General features: G+C 48.3%; 1 protein-coding gene across 1 annotated transcript; it reads right to left on the minus strand.

Annotated features, from left to right (window-relative positions):
• Nucleotides 1-3,444: 3,444 nt before the first annotated feature.
• Nucleotides 3,445-18,067, minus strand: SALL4 (spalt like transcription factor 4). Its single transcript, XM_009933830.2, has 4 exons — nucleotides 17,998-18,067; nucleotides 7,586-10,120; nucleotides 6,634-6,941; nucleotides 3,445-5,551 (listed from the first exon to the last, which is right to left on the minus strand). The coding sequence occupies exons 1-4, from the start codon at nucleotides 18,065-18,067 to the stop codon at nucleotides 5,129-5,131; spliced, it is 3,336 nt and encodes a 1,111-aa protein (XP_009932132.1). The 3' UTR covers nucleotides 3,445-5,128.
• Nucleotides 18,068-18,290: the final 223 nt, after the last annotated feature.

An 18,290-nucleotide genomic window follows, 5' to 3' on the forward strand; every position in this document is an offset into this window, starting at 1 on the left:
ACAGCTTGAAGTATCAGTGGTATTAACAGCAATCAAAATGTTGCAAAAATCACTGCCCTTTATAGGAAATTAACTCAAAGTGCAGAAAATAGAAGATATGATAATGAAATAGATAACATGATAATAGGCAGGAGTGTGTAATTGCCAGTGCTTTCCTCTGCTTCTGAGTTATCTTTCCTGTCCTGTGGTGGCTGTGCAGTGAGAGCCACTTTTCTAGGTCAGCCATGAACATGAGCTGAAGTTAAACATACGCGAGTCCACACCCCACCAATGTAGAGCACTCACCGGTGAGCGTGTGCGGGAGGCTATGGGAAGTGCATGCAGAGAGGAGCCCTCTCATCTGAGCACACAAGCAGAAAGAGACCAAGAAAGCCTCAGTCCCCCAGCAGCAGCCTTGTGGAATCACACAGACACTAAGGCAGCTTTCTGCCCAAGCTGTTATTCTGAAAATAGAAGTCATCATCTTTCCCAATTCCAAATGTACTGCAAACCCTGCAGTAAGCACAATGGTTTTCAACGGGAAAAATAAAAAAATAATGCAACACCCATTCCTTTTCCTTTGTTTCAGCCTCTCTCTGCCACCCCATCTGCTCAAGCACCTCAGCCAGGTCCCTTCCCCTCTGCAAACCCAAGCACAGTGGTCATTTATGCTTTGCTCCATGTTGTATTTATCAGCAGCCCCAGGAAGGCTCCCACCTCCTCGCTGCCAGCTGTTGGAGAGACAATCAGCCTCACTGAGCGCAGCCCAGAGACCTGATTATCTACATGATTTTCTTATCTACATGATTTTCAGACAAACCCACTCCTCAAAGTTCCCATTAACTTTTTGTAAAGTTCTGAACAGAAAGGGCAGGTCAAGAGAAATGTTACTTTCGAGGAATAGAGCTAATAAATTAAGTACCTAATTCACTTTTTTTTTAAAGCAATGCAACTTTTAATTTCAAATTTAACATTTTAACTAAGCCAGCCTTTACCTTAGCTCATGCAAGTAAATATGCTGCTTACACAAAAGCAACAGCCTGGGCAAATCCTTTATGCGATGAGCAAAGTAAGCAATAACAAATAAGAACAGGAAAGTCCTTCAGGCAAGAAGAGAGGCTAATGAGCAGAGACAGGGCACATGCCATGCGCTCTTCTGCTCTCACACCAGTGTAGCTGTATGAGCTTCAGTAAGCTTGTTCCTAATTTACATCAGCATAGGGAAGAAGAGAATCATCTGTTTTTTCCTATTGTTAAGATGCAACATTACTGTAAACTGTACATGCTCGCCAGTGCGGCGAGTTCCACCACGCTGAGTGTCAGAGGTGTTGGTTCAGCTCTTGTACGCAGGAGAGCAGCTATTTTCCAGTCCCACTTGCTTTGGAAACACAATCTCTCCCCTAGCTACCTGCAGCAGAAATATCTTTATGGCACAGCCGGCTTTCTGCTGTGGGGACAATGGTCAGATAGGTCCTACCCATTCCTCAAGTTTCGTGACAAGATCCGTGACTTGCCCACAGCAGCTTAGCTAGGGATCCTGCTAGGCTCCAGCCCGGAGCTGCTATGTCACTGAGCTGTGAGATACAGCTTTGGGCACGGCGAGAGCTTGACACCATGGCCTGGGGAGTAAAGCCTTGCAGTGCCTCTGCGCCAAGCCACACCGCTTCATTTTCATTGCTGTCCACCCGGCCAAGGCAGGCCCTAGCTGCATCTACCCGATTCCCCTGAGCAACCCTATGCTGCAGGACATCGTATGATTATTTGCGAAAATCTTTTGTTGTCCTGGTTTCCCAACAGTTTCCTGACATTTTATTTCTAGAATAGAGCTCATGCTTTAATAAACTCCTCCCTCCTCATCTCCCCTTCATTTCCAACCTGAGTTCAGCCCTCATGGGACAGGGTCAGAGTCTACATTTAAGAGAGAAAGTGACCCCACACCTTAGGAGCTGCTTTGATGAGGAAACATCAGCAGATACTACCAAGGTGCAAAGGCCCAAGACAGCAGATTGTGTTGGTTTCCTGCTAGCAAAATGGCTCCTTTCCTCCTGCTGCTGACATATTTTCATGGCATCACGATACCACTTGGTATCCAGCTATCAGTGAAGAGCAGGCTTGTTATTACAGGTTCTTCTGAAGCCAGGCCACTTTTTCACAGTACCCACAGCTAGCCCATGCTGGAGGGCCAATTTCCCAGTTAGGGCAGGTCTTTAGATGTGATCCACCTGTCCCGTAAACCCAACACCTCCTCCTTCATACCACATTGGTCCTAGTGCTGCTGCAGTCAGCCCCGCACAGCCAGCAGGTCCTGCATGGGGTGCCCAGCACCACCAGTGTAAGGAACCAGCCAGAAATCCAGCCCAAAGTCTGAAGGGACAGAGCAGGGGCTCTGGGAGCAAGCCCATCCAGGCACCCAGAGCAACACCGCTCTCAAAGCAGGTTATAAGCTCAGTGGTTAACGGCATCCATGCAAGCAGGAGTGCATAGTTTATTTTTACTTATCACCACTGAGAGACCTCTTGCTATACTCATCCACTGCGGTTCAGGTATAGTTCCTTGGTTTCCCTGAAAAGAGAAGCGTCATATCTTCTCTTGCACCAAGTATTTTGCCTCCCAGAACTATAGTGGTGCTTTTAAACAAGTAGACTAGTAAGCGTTGTATTCTATCTACCTTCCCGCACATGCGCCCTGCATCATTACCTTTTCTTCTGCTGCTAGGTTGATTTTGCCCACATTCCTGGACCACCTCACACCCGGTCCCCAGTCCTGCCCTCCCCATCCCTTCTTTTTTCATTCCTCCAGAGCGCATGGTAAAGCCTGGATAGCAAGAATTTCCTTTCTTCCTTGTTATTCCACTTTCACATGTGAGCCTTGTACAATGGGCACCGTGATCAGGCAGCACCGATGTTGGAAGGGTGCACCTTATGGGCACACAGGTTCTGCACCCTTTTCCTCTACTCTTGCCTCCCAAGCACAAAATACATATGCTCTTTTAGGTTGTTAGTATCAGAATCTTTCCATCATATCAGGGCTGTTTTCAGAACTCTGTTCTCCTTTGCTCTTTAGGCAAGTTATTTAGCATTTTTCTATGCAGCCAGCATCTTCAGGCACTGGTAATTTGATAACTTCGTATTCCTTTTTCATTCTAGGGTGATCACAATACAGGAATTACTGCCATCCTATTTTAGTGTGGGAATCAATATCCCTAGCAACTACCAATCCCTACATCAAACCCCAACTCTTCCCAAGAAACTGATCTAAAGACTCCTGGCACTGCTCCCTAGTTTCTACTGTTTTAAGTAACAACCTACAGCATAACCCTGGATCATGGATTTTAAAAGTCACTGGAGTGAGACAGCATGCTGCCTATTGAACCTACTCTTCAGGAGACAAATGCTTTGCCAGAAAAAATTAAGCACCAAGTGTGAAAAAGCCATCCCAAAATTTATTCTCAAAATGTCAACAGAAACGCATCAGTAGATACTCAAAACTACAGAGTTCTTAAAAGTCATACATTCACAATGCAGAAACTTGACAACTGGGATGCCTTTTGCATGGTCTATGTAACAATATCCATTTTACAGTGTAAACAGGTACTGGTATGTTCTTACTTACAAGTCCAGCAGGAAAGGCACAACTCGGCATACAGAGATCATAAGCAAGAATCAGGTGCAACAATATTACACAAACTTTTGGTAATCTGCATTTCTGGGGCCTTCCACAAGGGAGACCAGCCTTGAAGATTTCCTGCAGTCAACAACTAGACTTCTTCCCATCGTTCAGTCCTTCCATACCAAATGCTCACTTTCCAGCCTGGTTTAGATTCCATTACACATACAGTTCCAGCAGACGTTAGAGGAATAGCGAAAGGTCAGTCCAATAAGTCTTCAGGTGCTTCCACTAATACATCAGGTTTTGGTTTCAGATAGTGCATGGAAGCATCTGCTTGAATCTCAGTTCATTACAGTGGTCATTAATAGAAAAATAGACACTACAACTACAAAAGGAAAAAAAATGAGGTAGATAACTTAGAATCCAGATGACTATCCCAGCAACCTTCATACAATACACACGGATCATTAATTACCATTTTGGTAGAATGCAAATTCACAGACCACCAAGAAACTTAATGACCAGAGTAGGAATGCCATCCAAAAACCCACAAAACATTTAACCTAAGCATGAATACTTCATATTTAAATACAGGTTTACACAGACTGATCTTCTAAATTACCCAAATGAAAAAAATAAAAATAAAAAAGTCTCTTGCTAAGGAAACCAGTTCCCATGCCTAATTGCAACAGTCACCTGAGGTTCCTTGCAGAGCTTTTAGACCTGACTTCCCAAGGCAAGTCTTCCCTTTCAAGAGGAAAAAAAAAAAAAGTATATACATACCCACCCATGCTTGTTTGGGGCTCTTGGTATTGAAATAAAACATCTAGGAAAAACTGCACATCTTTGGAAGTAGGAGTTTTGGCACTATACTTGAAGGACTGTCCTAGTAGTAGTATTAAATAAGCAGCAGTCAACAATACAGAGAATTAATTCCTTAGGAGCAGTGATTAAAGAAAAACAGCAACTTGCTTTTCATAGAACTTCTGAGGCAAAAGAAATTAAAAAAAAAAATTTGTAGTTTTTATAGCCATTATAGTAAAAAGTACATTCAGAAACCACACAGAGCCAAAAATCCAAACAGAAATACTATTTCTAAGAGGGTGGCAGACATTCTAGGATATTTACCCGCATTAATAGTTTTCATTTCTCATCAGTAAATAGAAGCTTTTCCATCAACAGAAGGTTGTTGCCACTCTATTCAAAACCCCCAAATATTTCACTCTAAACAAAGAAGTAAATATTCTAACCTTTGGAATTTCAAGTTGTAGAAACTTCTGTAAGGCTGTACATATTAAAGTCACACGTAATAACTACTTTGCAAGACCCGCATCTTTCCAAACAGAAGGAAATACTATTCTTTATTATTTACTATTTGCAAAGCAATATCATGATTGTACTCTGGGCAACTCTTACAAAGACAACCATAAAATCATTTGCACGTCAATAGGAAAATAGGAGGCTGAAGTGGAATCTCTTAAAAATATATGTTTGTGTATATATATATTGTTCTTTCCATACGTCAACTTCACTAGAGTTTTTAACTAACAGCAATTTTGTTCTCCTCCATGAAGTGAGGGAACTGGTGTTTTGGCACACTGTCTGCAGCAGCACCACTGGCCTTCTCTGTATCAGAACCAGTCCCAGACTGGGTCCCATCTATTTTGGAGACCGTAGCAGTATTTATTGCTGAACCACCCCCAATGGTGACTGGAAGGGTAGGTAAGCCACCGCTCTGGATCACCGAGATCTCGTTCGTCTTCATTGCTATGCCATTGCTGAGTACCGCTGCATACTGATTCCATACTGTGGGGTCAATGCTCACTGAAGGAGGCATTATATCCTTTGGAAACATTTCAGATACCTTCTTGGGATCATTCCCCAGCAGAGCCATGGGGTTATCAATTGAAAGCCTTCTTCCCCGCCTGGCAGAGTTATTCCACATGTGAGTTCCTACATGGACCTTCCAGAGGGGAAAAAGTAGAGAATCATTAATACTGAAGTTCTTTTAAGGCACACCCAAGTTCTACTTTGCTTACAGCCAAGTTGCTCAAAAGAAGTCATGTATGCTCCATTTTCCATTCAGGAAGTACTTAACCTGGCTAGTTCCTGTCTTTGTTCTCTTCCTGGCACGTGTAAGATACAGTCGCTCTACTGCCTGACATCACCATGGCTCTCTGCAGTTTACTGCCAAAGTGCTTGTAGGACTCGGTTTTTATACTTATTGTAAATGGTGTTTGCAAAGGTGTCCCTCTCCCCCACCAAAATAAAAGCCACTATATTTGCTGCGAACAGACTACAAAAAAAAAGAAAAAAAAAATACAGACTACAAAAAAAAAAAAATGCTAGTTAATGTACAAAAACTCACCAAGGAATTTGGAAGAGAGTTATGCCTAAGCTAAAATGTTCCACACCACAAATACTGCTAGTGCTTCCCCATCAGCATTTACGTGAGACCGAGAGCTTGAAGAGGTTCTCATGGGAAACAAGAACCCTCTGAGCGAGTAAGGGAGCTGCGAGTCCCTTACGGGGCAGACGGATTAATCTGACAGTAAGGACGGACTTGCAGCACTTCTTCAGCAAGTGCTCACACATACAAGCCTCAACTACTTTGTGCCATCTCAGGATTATCTTCTCAGTTTTATCCCTCCTCATCCTGCACGATGTTTCAAGCAGCGCAGCGTAACGCATGTACTCTGCGGGCATCATTCTGTAGCATTCAGTCTACAAAATTTTTATGTCTTGACATATTCAAATCCAAATAAAAACAAAGCAATCTTGTTAGTGAGGGCTAAGCCTTCCCTACCACCCAAAAAGGAAAGTCAAGGACAGTAGCAAAGACTTCTGTGGGCAATCTCAGTACACTGTTCAGCAAGTTGCGTGAAGAATTCAGGAAACAGACAGAAGTCAAAGATAACCATTTGAGGGACTACTACAAGAACATCTTAAGTTGTCCCCAAAGGCAGGACAGATATTAGAAATAGTCTTTCCCTCTCTAGTATGACTTTCCCCAACAAAGGGATCACAACATATGAGACAACTTGCCTTCAGGTTTCCTTTCGTTGTAAAGGCTCTTCCACAGATGGTGCAGGCAAATGGCTTTTCGCCAGTATGGGTCCGTTCGTGAATCTGCAGGGCGCTGGCAGAGGAGAAGTTCTTCCCACACGTAGTGCAGATGTGCTGTTTGGCGGGACGGCAGAATTTCGGTCGTGGCACAAGGAGAGGGGCAACACCAGGGGAGAGAGCTGGTGGGCCAACGAAATGGCTAGTGCTAACAGGACGCTCGCTGGGCATCTCCATTTTTATGAGGGCTGGTGGGGCTCTAACAAAAGCAGCTGGAATACTACTTCGACCTGGAAAGAAAGCAAAGGTAACGTTTATCCCAAGCTGCTTCTGCTTCCAATCTTAAATCTGGCAAAGACACCAGGGGCCCTGCATTTGGAGGGCTTTGCAGGCATGCTCTTCAGGCACATGCAGCTCCGAACACGCGCGGCAGGGCTACTACTACACTTGCTAAGATGCTCTGAAAGAAATCAGTTCATCCCAATTTTTGTTGGTAAGCCTAGGAGTTAGGTCTCACTTTCAGGTCAAATTTAGATTAACATTAGCCTTAATGTTAAAGAACTCAAAAACCCCAGAGTTTTAATGTCACCTTCTTGGGTTAAGCAGTTTTCCATGAAACACAAATGTGTTATCTTTAGAGAGCTATAGGGAGGTATCAGGTGAGACCATGAAATGTAGTAAGTGCACAGCCTTTGTTTATTTTAAGGACCTCTACACTACCCCTTGCAGATGACAGCACTTCAGTCTTTGAATTTTGTTGAATTTTGAGTCTCAGTCAGGAAAACTTTACAGAGTGTATGTCCCTGTCCCAACAGAGGAGAAGGAAGAGGGGAAAGCTGAGGAGGTTTTGACTCCTGTCGGTCCTTTTAGAGATGGGCGTCCTCCAGTCCTACTACCCCATCCCAAGTTCTTGCCAGTACTTCATATTACTCACCATATTCTCCATTTGCAAAGTGTAACCCAGGTTCTTCTTTAATGACCTTTCGACCAATATTGCCGTAAGTTAAATCCAAAGCACCAACGACCCCTTCCATTTCTGCAGAAGCATTCTCAGGACCCTCTGGTTTATTTCCGGTGCCTGTATCTTCTTGATTGTTGAAGCTAGGTGACTTTGACCTTACACTCTCAGCTTGACTGTTGGCTGGGGACAGAGCCTGGAGTGATGCAGACTCGGAGGCAGCAGGACTCCTGCCATTCTGATAATCTGGATCTCCTGCCACAGAAGATGAATCATTTGTCATGCCATCGCTTTCTGCTGAGCCATTGTCACTCGACTTCAAGCTGCTTTGCCGCTGCAAGTTCAAAGCAGAGTTGACGATCTTCACTTGATTCTCCAGTGCTGCAACACCAGAGAAGCTGGCTGCCGTGGCTGGCGATTCTGATTGTGCATTGTACGGAGTAGGAGGTTTTGAAGAACTCCTAGGGCCATCCTGAGAGTCCAGGTCCTCTTCCATCTCTATGCTTTCCACGGTCTCATCTGGGCGACTGATGTCTCCATTCTTCTCAGCCGCAGTAGGATCCATGTCAGTACCATCACAGGCGTTTTCCGGCATTGGCGTATTGGGTATTTGTCCCCCCATATGCATGCGGATATGCTGCTGCAACACCACTGCATTTGTAAACTTCTTCTGGCAAATAGGACATGAATGCTGCATCTTCAAAGGAGTATTGGCCCGGTGGACACCATAATGAGTTTTAAGGTTCCCTTTAGTGGAGAAGGCACGGCCACAGATTTTACACTTGAATGGCCTCTCTCCGGTGTGAGTGCGGTAATGCATTTTGAGTGAACTCTGGCAGCTCAGCACTCTGTGACAGATCAGGCATTCGTTGGGGTCAGCAGTGGATTTGTCAATATTTTCAACGAGTTGCTGAAGCTTTGATGTTTCTGAGCTTTGCTCGTTTGACCCACTTACATGGAATATGTTCACGCTGCAGGTAGCTTGTGGTGAACTCAAGCTCTGCTCTGTTCCTGATTCATGACCGACCGCCCCCGATGAGGAAGAGCCACCCTCACTTTCTGGAGAAGGCCTTGACTGCAGGTCACTTGAGAACGTACCAGGCAGAGTCTCCTTGATGCCTGCTAGGTTGGAGACGGTCTGAGGTGCACTGGTGGCCGCAGAGGTAGGCAGGGTTGTTAGGAGAGGTTTGCTGTCCACAATTAGGTTAGACTCATCCAGTGGCACAGACATCCCATATGGGATTCCAGTGCTAGTGGGAACATTGTCCAGGTGCTCAGGAACCGGGTAAGGATTCATCTTTATATGGGGGTATTTGTCTTTGTGACGCTGAAAATGCACTTTAAGGTTTCCTTTGGTTGTAAAGCGGTTACCACAAATGTTACACTTGTACGGTCTTTCACCGGTGTGGGAACGGAGGTGAATTTGCAGGGCACTGTCGTTGCCAAAGACCTTGCCACAGAATTTACACTTGTGTTTGAAGAACGGCTCTTCTGCATTCGGTTTGCTTTCAGACACGCTAATGTTGGGAGGTTTTCCCTTCCCCTTCTTTGAGGAATCTATTACAGAAGAAACGGCCGAAAGCGGATTTTGGAAGATGACGGAGTTGGAGGACTGAGGTAGCAGAGGATTTGGGAACCGAGAAATGGAGCCAGGGAGGCTTCTGCTTGCCTCGGGCTTCAAGGGGAAGGAGGAGGAAAGCCCAGCAGCCAGCGAGCTGGCAGCCGCAACGCCAGTGTTAGAATGAGGTAGTTTTCCTTGCTTCAAGGATTCCAGGGATAGGCTCTGGCTTCCAGCTTTTTGTCCGATTAAAGCAACAGCAGCCGACAGCTGCTGAGACATGTGAGCGCCCAGAGCTTTTAATGGATCAGTAGCAGCTGCTATAGAAGGATGCAGGGCATGGGGAGCCATCATGGCAATCTGAATGCGAATTTGCTCCGTCAACTGAATTTGCTGGAGTTGCTGCTGCTGCAAACACACGAGCTGCTCCAGGATCATGGGGATAGCATTAAAACTGGCTGCTGAAGAAGAGATGGCATCGGAGGTCCGCTGGTTCACAGCCACTTTAGTGCCGCGTATTGTCTGCAAAGTCACATTAGTGTTTGGTACTTTGGATTTTGGTAGATAGCTTAGCCCAGGAGCCACAGGCGTGACAGGGGGTTCTATTTTAAGGTACATTCCTCCTACCGACTCAGCATCCATTTTTCCTTCTCTCTTTTCGACAGAACCAGTGCAGCCCTTTGCCTGAATGTCCTTGCGTGTCCTGCTATCCATTCGATCACTTGGAAAGCTCCCTAGCGAAGCTTCAGAGAAGCTTTCGGGGGGTACTGTTCCCTCACTGTCATTCATGATCAGAACAGGTGGATTTTTAGTGCAATTTTTCTTATGCTCAAGGAATTCAGAGAGATCAAAGAATTCTGCACAGCATTTCTCACAGATTTTAGTTTCTTCCGTGCGGCACCTTTTGGAACTCATTTCACCATCTCCGTCACCTGGGACGTCTTGTGGACTCCCTTAAAATAAAAGAAAGTCACATTATTAATAGCTAGATTTAGGCTGAGTATTTCCTATTCTTAAGATCACTGGCTTCACCTGAATTGCAAGTTACAAACACGAGACACTTGAACCAAGTTTGCAGATCGATCTGAACTCCTGCTCTTGGTTTTGCTGCTATTTCATTTCCAGCCCCAAAGAAATCTGCATCTTAGTTCTGTTTTCAACAAAAACAATAATATGAAAGGAAATCTCACAACTTGGTGGAAAGGGGTTTATCGCAAATCTCCTTATACAGGTAAACAGACAGTGCAGCAAGGCAGCTAGCACCTGCAACATAGTTTAAAAGGAACATGACTCAAGGAAGACAGACGAGGTATCGTAACATTGACCAAAACATCACAAACTTATTTTGTGTTTGCACTGCAGTTTGTAATCCTTAAGTTCACCATCTCACACAAATTCATGTAAAATTGTACAGTTACAAACTGCTCTGAAGTTCTTGTGTTGACACTGATCTATGAAATGACATTCCCTCAGCCATTATGGAAGTAATTACGACCGAAGAGGGCTGACAAAAGCAAAAGTCAGCCCAGTATTAGCTTTTAAATACTTCAAAAGCACACTAGCGTAAAAAAGAACCTCTAAAAAGCCACAGTAGTAAAGAAAAGATGATTAACTTACAGAACCCCATATGTAGGTATACTTTGGTAGTGATGATTATTAGAGAGCAATGCAACAAGCCCTGCTTGCAAAGCACACGAAGTCATTTCGGACCCACTTACAACACCCTGTTTAGCTGCATCCGCAACTCGCCTGCTTTCAGGGAGGGGGAGGGAAAGCAAAGCTGGTCTGCAAGTCCACTCCTGCCCATCCTGCACCAGTGCCCCACAGATTAGACTGAGCATAATTCGTGCACCGACAAAAAAAAAATTCAGGGAAATAACAGAACGGGAAGAGAGGTTAAGAGACATTCTAAACCAAAACAGGATGTTTTTTCTCAGTCTAGCCATCCTTCAAACAACAAACTCACACCCAGCTTGAGGCTGGCAAGCATTTGGGGCAGGGGAGGCAGGAGTGCTCAGGAGGCAAAACTTGAGGCTCCGACAGCTGAGGGGGAAGCGGGGAGGACTGCAGATGTATTGCAGCCCCCACCAGGCAAAACTCACGCTAACCAGGCCAATTTTGATGGGTGCCAAGGGTGCAGTAACCAAGTATGTCACCTCCCACACACCCAGCGGGGCACAGTGCAGACCTCCACCACACCTAAGATTTTGCATTACAAGATCTCTTCTGTTCAGGTCTTGCATCTCCCATAATTCATCTCGGGGCTCGGCTCCGGTTCCACGTTACTAGCCCGCACAGTCTTGCAAGGGGAACCGAAGACTCTGCAAGCACAGGAGCTATTTGCGGCTTTCATTTTAAAGGTGTAACTGAACCACACATCTGATACATGTGTATATCCTGTACATGGCAGGGTGGAGGGGAAGCATGTCCAAGCAACAGCTCAAGCACGATGTTTCAGGGCAGTGTAAAATCTCTGAAAGGGAGGATATTGCAAACTTTGACATTTGTTAGTGTAACAAGGGTATTACACGTATATTCAACAAATCAAGTGTCAACTGTTTAATGCTGAGTGATGGAAAGTGCATGTGAAAGTTTATTTTTCAAAAACAGACAGCTTCATCAATGAAAAAAATGCAAGTATCAGAGGCCTGTTACGTTATGGTCTGCAGAGCAATTAAACCAAATCTGTACGTATGCAATTCTGTTAATCACATACGCTTCGGGGTTACAAGCCCTTGAATGGAGAGGAAAGGTGTTCGCAGCACAGCAATGATCAAAACTGTTTGGATTCCTCATATCTAAACAGGGAGAATCAAATGCTTTTCCCCGCCACTCCTTTAACCCAAACAACTTCCATGAGTGAAGGAAATGAGTACGAGCACAGTTTTAGCATACATTTCCCACCCCAAATATCATTAAATTGATGCCACTAAAGTTGATTTAACCCTGTTGAAAAATACAGAGAAATCTAGTCTGTACACAAGTACAAGTAGTACGCGATTCAGAACTTGGTCAATAAATAGGGTCAACTGAGGTCAAGAATGGATGTTTTTAAACTCATCTTTGCAAGAGCCTGAGCAGATACAATGGGAAAGAAAGCACTGGTGTTGAAAAAGACAAGAAACTTCTGTAACTACTCTCTACACTGACTTGAGGTCTTGACTTTCCTCTTTCCATCCATTTCACAGAACAGGCTAAGACATCACAACCTCTTTTCCAAATCCCTAAACAGCTTTAACAGTCCAGTCTCCCAGGCACAACCATACAGCTTCCCCATGTCGCAAAATAACCTTAGGTTCTACTTTAGAAAGCCCAAAGCTCTTCCCTCCCGTCTCTCCCGCTCTCTCCCCCGCCAGCACATGCATTTCACGCTGTAGTTTGCCCCTCTGCAATGGCCATGCAAAATGATTCAAGTGGATTAGAACTGTCTGGGTGAAACTGTTGCCCACCCCCACCAAGGAGATATTCCAGGGTAACAAGTCCTCAAACTTCAACTGCTTCAAAGCATCTGATCATTTACCTCCCTTCCCTTGACAGTACTTTCTTATGAATTTTCCCATTTCTCCACGGATAAGACCACACTAAATTCAAAGCCCCTTTTTCCAGACTCCAGCACAACCCACGCTCTTAATTATTGCAATTCTGATGAGCTCCAGAGGTAACTTTTCTGGTCCCAAGCACCAGTTGCCACCTCAGAGAAAGCAACTCCTGTAAATCGAAGGCACGTGTGTTCGGCAGCAGCAGGCAGGTTCCCAGCCCTGCCCCTGTCACACATTTTAGTTCTAGTTCCCCTGTTTGACAGCAAGGCACTAGCTCAGGACTCCGAATACATTCGGTGCCCAGCTTGTACCGACTTGCTGTATAACAAGTAGGGAAGAGTTATGCCTTTTTTCTACCTTAGAAAAAGCGAGTACGATAGCTTCCCCTATCTTCAAAAAGATTTTTTAAGATACAGACAGTAGAAGCACTATGCTTGGTTATTGTGTAGTAGCTAGACTAACAAAGGAGCAATTTACTGCTTCTTTACAAAACCCACCAGCTTCTGTGAAACTCTTCATCTTGATTTCTAGCTACATCCTCCCCCCCGGAGCCCCAAGCGACGGCAACCGGAGCCCCGCATCTACCCCAGCCCCCGCGCTGCCCTCCCACCAGCGATCCCCGGCGGGAACCCAACGGTCTGAGACCGCGGGGTTTCTCCGCAAAGCCTCCCTCCCTCCCCGGGCAGGCAGCTCTGTCCGCGCACTGCACCGGCATTTACCGAGGAGCCCTGCCCCAACAATTGCTGCTGCACTTCACTTAACCCTCTCCAAAGGCTTCCCAGGGATAGGACTTCTACTGTTTTTTTTTTTTTATCTCCCCACCCCCGAATTTCAGGAATGTTATCTCTCAGCATCTAGTTATCCAATAAGTTAGAAGAATGCAGTAAACCCAGCAGGAGGGTTAGATTGAATCACTGGCAAATGGATGGAAAAAATCCACTATTGTGTAGGACAAGGCGGTCATCAACAAGGAAGGCTGATAAAAATCCACACAGCTCGAATTAATTTTTTTTTTTTTTTTTTTTTTTTTTTTTTGAGGGAATCGGTAAAAGAGGAGTGAAGTAAGTCTTGTCTGGGTTGATGTGATTTCAAAAAGGGTGCTGCCGGTCTACCGCTCCTCTTGAGCAATAGGTGACCTCATTTTTTTTTTCCCCAACTGTGATAAAATTGTATTTCACTAGAATTGGGAGGAAATGGTCAAAGCTCAAGCTCCCCCCTCCCAATAACTTTTTTTCGAGAGTTTAATACCACTAGTGAGCTTTCTTTTTCCACAGACATTTGATCGACTATTTTTACTTTAATATTAACATAACCATGCACTTCCCAGGTTAAATTAACTCATGAAGGATTAACAAGTATCCACCCCAGTCCCAGACGTGAAAGCCTCTGCCATCAGCCCCCCTGTAGCTCTCAACCATCGTGCCTCCCCGATTATCTTTTTTCCTGTTCCCAGCTGAAAAGCTGGGGCTTCCAAGAACTGTAAACTGTCCAAAATGCCCCTTCTTTCCCCACTGTAAAACATCATTTTAAAACTGTTCCACTGTTAACTATGAAAAATCACTTGCTTGAGTAAGCAAAATACACGACTGATTACTCACAGGAAATATTCCAAAGGCCTTGGGTTTTTTTACACTGAATTTACCAGCAGCATTTTTCTACCCAGGAATGAGCCAGAAACGTGTTACACCTAGCAATTAGCATTTCACGTGCTCTCAGGCCTCCCTCTCAAGGCTCTTTTTTTTTTTTTTAATTACCTACCTACTGATTCACCCTTTTGATTACCCACCTATTCAAGAGAAATATTCGGCCGAAGAAAGAATAAGCTATAGCAAATAAACGCTTCTGAGGAGCGAAAAAGCCCCCAGTGTCAGCCCAGGCAGGAGCAGCTCAGATGAGAGGCGCTGGCTGCCGCGGGTGCAGCCCCCGCTGCAGCCCCGCTCCCCAGGCGGCTCCGAGCCCCCCGGCGCGGGCTGCCCCGCCGTTACCTGCCGGGGCGCGGAGCCGAGCCCCCCGCAGCCCGCATCCCGTCGCGTCCCGGCGCCGGTCGGTGGAGGGCACTCACGGCCCGCGCTCCCGCCGCGGCCCCGCGCATCGCCCCGCCGGGAACCGGCCGCCCCCGGGCGGTGCTGCCAGGCGGGGCCGGCCCCGCTCAGCACCCCCCACCCCCAGCATCCACCTGAGCTCAGCGGCGACCCGGCCGCCACCCCATCCCCTTACCACTTTGAAAAGCAACGGGCAATTCCCGAACCTGGCTCAAGAAATAGCAAAACCCCCGCAGGTTTCTGCTCCGGAGCGGCAGCGGCCGCCCGCCCTCGGCCCTACCTGCTCGGCGCGGCCGGTCCCCCCACCGGCGCGGTGCGGGCGGCGGCCCCGGACCACACTTCACACTAGGACAGTGTTTAAGACCGAGCTAAACGGCACAAACCCCGCTGCCAAGGTCAATTGCATGAGAGTCCTAATTGTAAGCCTGACATCAACTTACCACCCACAGCAAGCAGGAGGAGGCAAAGGTTAGAGCAGCAGCTCTGTCAAAACGTCACATGCCGCCGAGCCCAGCAAAAGGGCTTCATCACTACAACCAATATAATGTTTCACTTACGTAAAAGGAAAAACAAGCCGGGCATCGCCCCCCCCCCCCATCCTCCCCCCGGCTCCCAGGCACCCCCTCACCCTCCATCACACCGCTGCAGCCCCCGGCCCGGGCTCGGTACCCCAGCCTGGCTTCCCCCCCGACGGGAGCTTCGGGCAACCGACAATAAAAATAAAATTAAGAAACCCACCGCAGAACTTGGCCATCCTCGCTAAAAGCCCCCCCACCCCCCACTTCTGCACAGCTCAAAGCACGAAGCGGGGATTTAAATAAAGGAAATCTCCAGTTTTACCCCGAGAAAAAGTTGCAGTTTGATACTGTATTTTTAAGAATGAATCACGTTTTTAACGGCAGCAATCCGGCACAATGGGCATTTCCAACCCCTTTGTGAAAATGCTAATTTTCAGTACGGAGTATTCTTCTCCCGTGACCACCTGCTGATTTTTTGACCTGTTAATTGATCACCAGGTTAGCAGAACCGTTTCTTAACTCGCCGCATTGTTCACAGAGGTGGGTCCCAAATCGCTTTGCGAAAGAAAAAAAAAAAAGGAACACTTGCAAAAGAGGAGAGAAGGGCTTGATTTTATTATGACGATTACGTTTATACTCGCTAACGTCCCAGGCACATCCCCGCGGTATTCCCGCTCTGTTACGCAGCTCCACCGGTTGTTATTTACGGGCACACCTGGAGCGGGGGATCCAGACTATTTCGGAGATTTGAGGGGGAAAGAAGCATCGCAGCCGCGATTTTTGACGTCGGAAACAGCAGCGCGGCTCACGCAGGACCGGGGGGATGCGGTGCCGGGACCCACAGCCGAGGGTCCTGCTGGGGAGCGGCCCCCCCCAGCCACAACCGACAGCCCCATTCGAGGAGGGAGCAGACCCCCCCCTCCTCACGCACCCCCACCCTGGCGGGGCGAGAGCTTCGCCAGGTCCCCCCTGCCCCGGCTCCCGAAGGGATTTCCATCCAGGGTTTTGTTGTTAAGAGGGGAGGAAAGCAAAAAAAAAAAAAAAAAAAAAAAAAAAAAGCCCCAACACCACAAAAGCAGCTGGCCGCTGCCCCGGAGAGCGCGGTGCGCGGAGATCCTCCCCGCCCCGCACCCCCCCCGCCCCAGGAGCTATTAACCCTTTTGTTTCAGCGCAGCCCCGGAGGTGGCTTTCCAGCAGCGGGCAGAGATTTACATGTGGAAACATCACCTCCATCCCCCAACCGAACCATATGCACAAAGGAAAACAGTCATGCATTAAACATGGGATTTATTGCCTTCTGGCCAGCTTGCTGTTTCTTAAGTCACCATTAACCGGACCCAACAATTGCACATTTCGACTCAAAGAAGGGGGGGGGGGGGGGGAATTAAGCGCCCGAACCTCCCGCGGGCTGGGAATCGGCAGCTCCCGCAATGTGCGCTGGTATCGATCGGTTCTGGGGATGGAAAAACCCCGCACAAAACCAGTCCCTCGGGAAGGCAGAGAGCCCACAGAAAGTTCTTTGGGGGACACACAGAAGCGCTGCGGCACAACAACTCCTACGAACAGGCGCAGCCCGGCTCAGCTCACAGCCAACCCCCCCCAATCCCCCCCCTTCCCCACTCGGGGCGAGCCCTCCCGCCGCCACTCTCGGAGCGGGACGGGCACGGCGGGACCCAGCCCAGCTCCGCCGCCCCACGGGCGTTAACGGGGGGGGGGGGGGGGGGGGGGGGGGGGAAGCCCGCACCGGAGCCCCGGGAGCCGCCGGCCCAGCGCGGGGGGGGGGGAAGATGCCGCTCCGCTCCGTCCAGGGAAACCGGGCACGCTCGGCAGCCCCGACCCTTCCCCGCTCCCGGGGGGGTGGGGGGGGACATCGGCAAGCGAGTGCCCCCTCCGCGCCCACCCCCGCCGGGGGCTCGGGGCTGATCTGAACGCAGATTTATCCTTTTCCCTCAGGAAGGCAGGAGGGCTGCGAGCTCCCCGAAAAGGAGGGACAGCGATTTGCGGTGGCAAAATCCCCCACGCCGCCCAAATACAAAGCGCTCACGCACACCCCACATTAGCTCACCGGAGTTATTTTAGGAAGTCGGAAATCAAAGATGGCTGGAGGTCAAGCTACAAAAGGTCCAGGGCGATTGTGATCTCCAACAAAAATAGTCCGAGCGCTTTTTTCTCTTTTTTTTTTTGTTAAGCCCCACAAAAATTCTCACATAACTACCGAGAAAGTGTTAAATGGAGGTCGGGGAAACCAAACTCGACCCATTTCCTACCAACGAGAACACTGCTCGCAATTCCTACCTTCCCCCCCCCCCCCCCCGCCTTCGGGAGGCTTTGGGGTTCACCTCCCATGAGGCTGCACCCCGGGGGCAGCGGGGCAGGCGCAGCCCCGCGCTCCCTACGCGGGGGCCGGCGCAGGCTCCGCGAGGCGCTGGGGGGGCTGCCGGGGCCGGGCAGGGCGAGGGACCCCGCGGGCAGTTCCGCGCCGAGCCCCCCCCCCCAGCCTCGGGAAACACCAAGCGCCCCGCAGAACGACCCCGCGCCGGGGCTCCGCAGGGGCGCGGGATTTAAATGCCCCCCCCAAAAATCTGGGCTTCTGGGGGGGGAGGGGGGAAGGAGCGGGGGGTGAAGCACAAGGGTGGAAAAAGCCCCCCCCCCAGCAAGGAGCCCCTCGCCACCTCCGCGCCTCGGGAAAGTTGGAACCCGCCGCGGCTCCGCGCCCTCCCGCGCCCCTTACCACTTGCAGCATCTGGGGGCTGCTCCTCGGAGTTGATGTGCTGGGGCTTCGCCTGCTTCCGTCGCGACATGGTGCACCAGCATCGGGAGCAAAATAGTAGCAATTATTTTCCTCTTCACAACAAATTCCTAGAGTTGGGAAATTACCCCCATTGGGCGGAATGCGCATGTCAGAGTAATTATGATTATCAATAATGCATTGCGATTTATCATGGGTCCCTGACAGCTGATTGGCCTGAGTCCAAGGGCTCACAGATTATTCAAATCAGGGCCATTGATCAGGGCGCAGCGGGG

This window comes from Opisthocomus hoazin, chromosome 18, assembly GCF_030867145.1.
Source record: "Opisthocomus hoazin isolate bOpiHoa1 chromosome 18, bOpiHoa1.hap1, whole genome shotgun sequence".
NCBI lineage: Eukaryota > Metazoa > Chordata > Aves > Opisthocomiformes > Opisthocomidae > Opisthocomus > Opisthocomus hoazin.

Excerpts from the sequence above, each read along its gene's own strand:
- SALL4 (XM_009933830.2), bottom strand. The coding sequence starts at position 18,067 with ATGTCGCGACGGAAGCAGGCGAAGCCCCAGCACATCAACTCCGAGGAG. Across the intron at positions 10,121-17,997 it reads GCCCCCAGATGCTGCAAGTG|GGAGTCCACAAGACGTCCCA; the intron begins GTAAGGGGCGCG and ends TTTTATTTTAAG. Across the intron at positions 5,552-6,633 it reads CAACGAAAGGAAACCTGAAG|GTCCATGTAGGAACTCACAT; the intron begins GCAAGTTGTCTC and ends CCCCTCTGGAAG.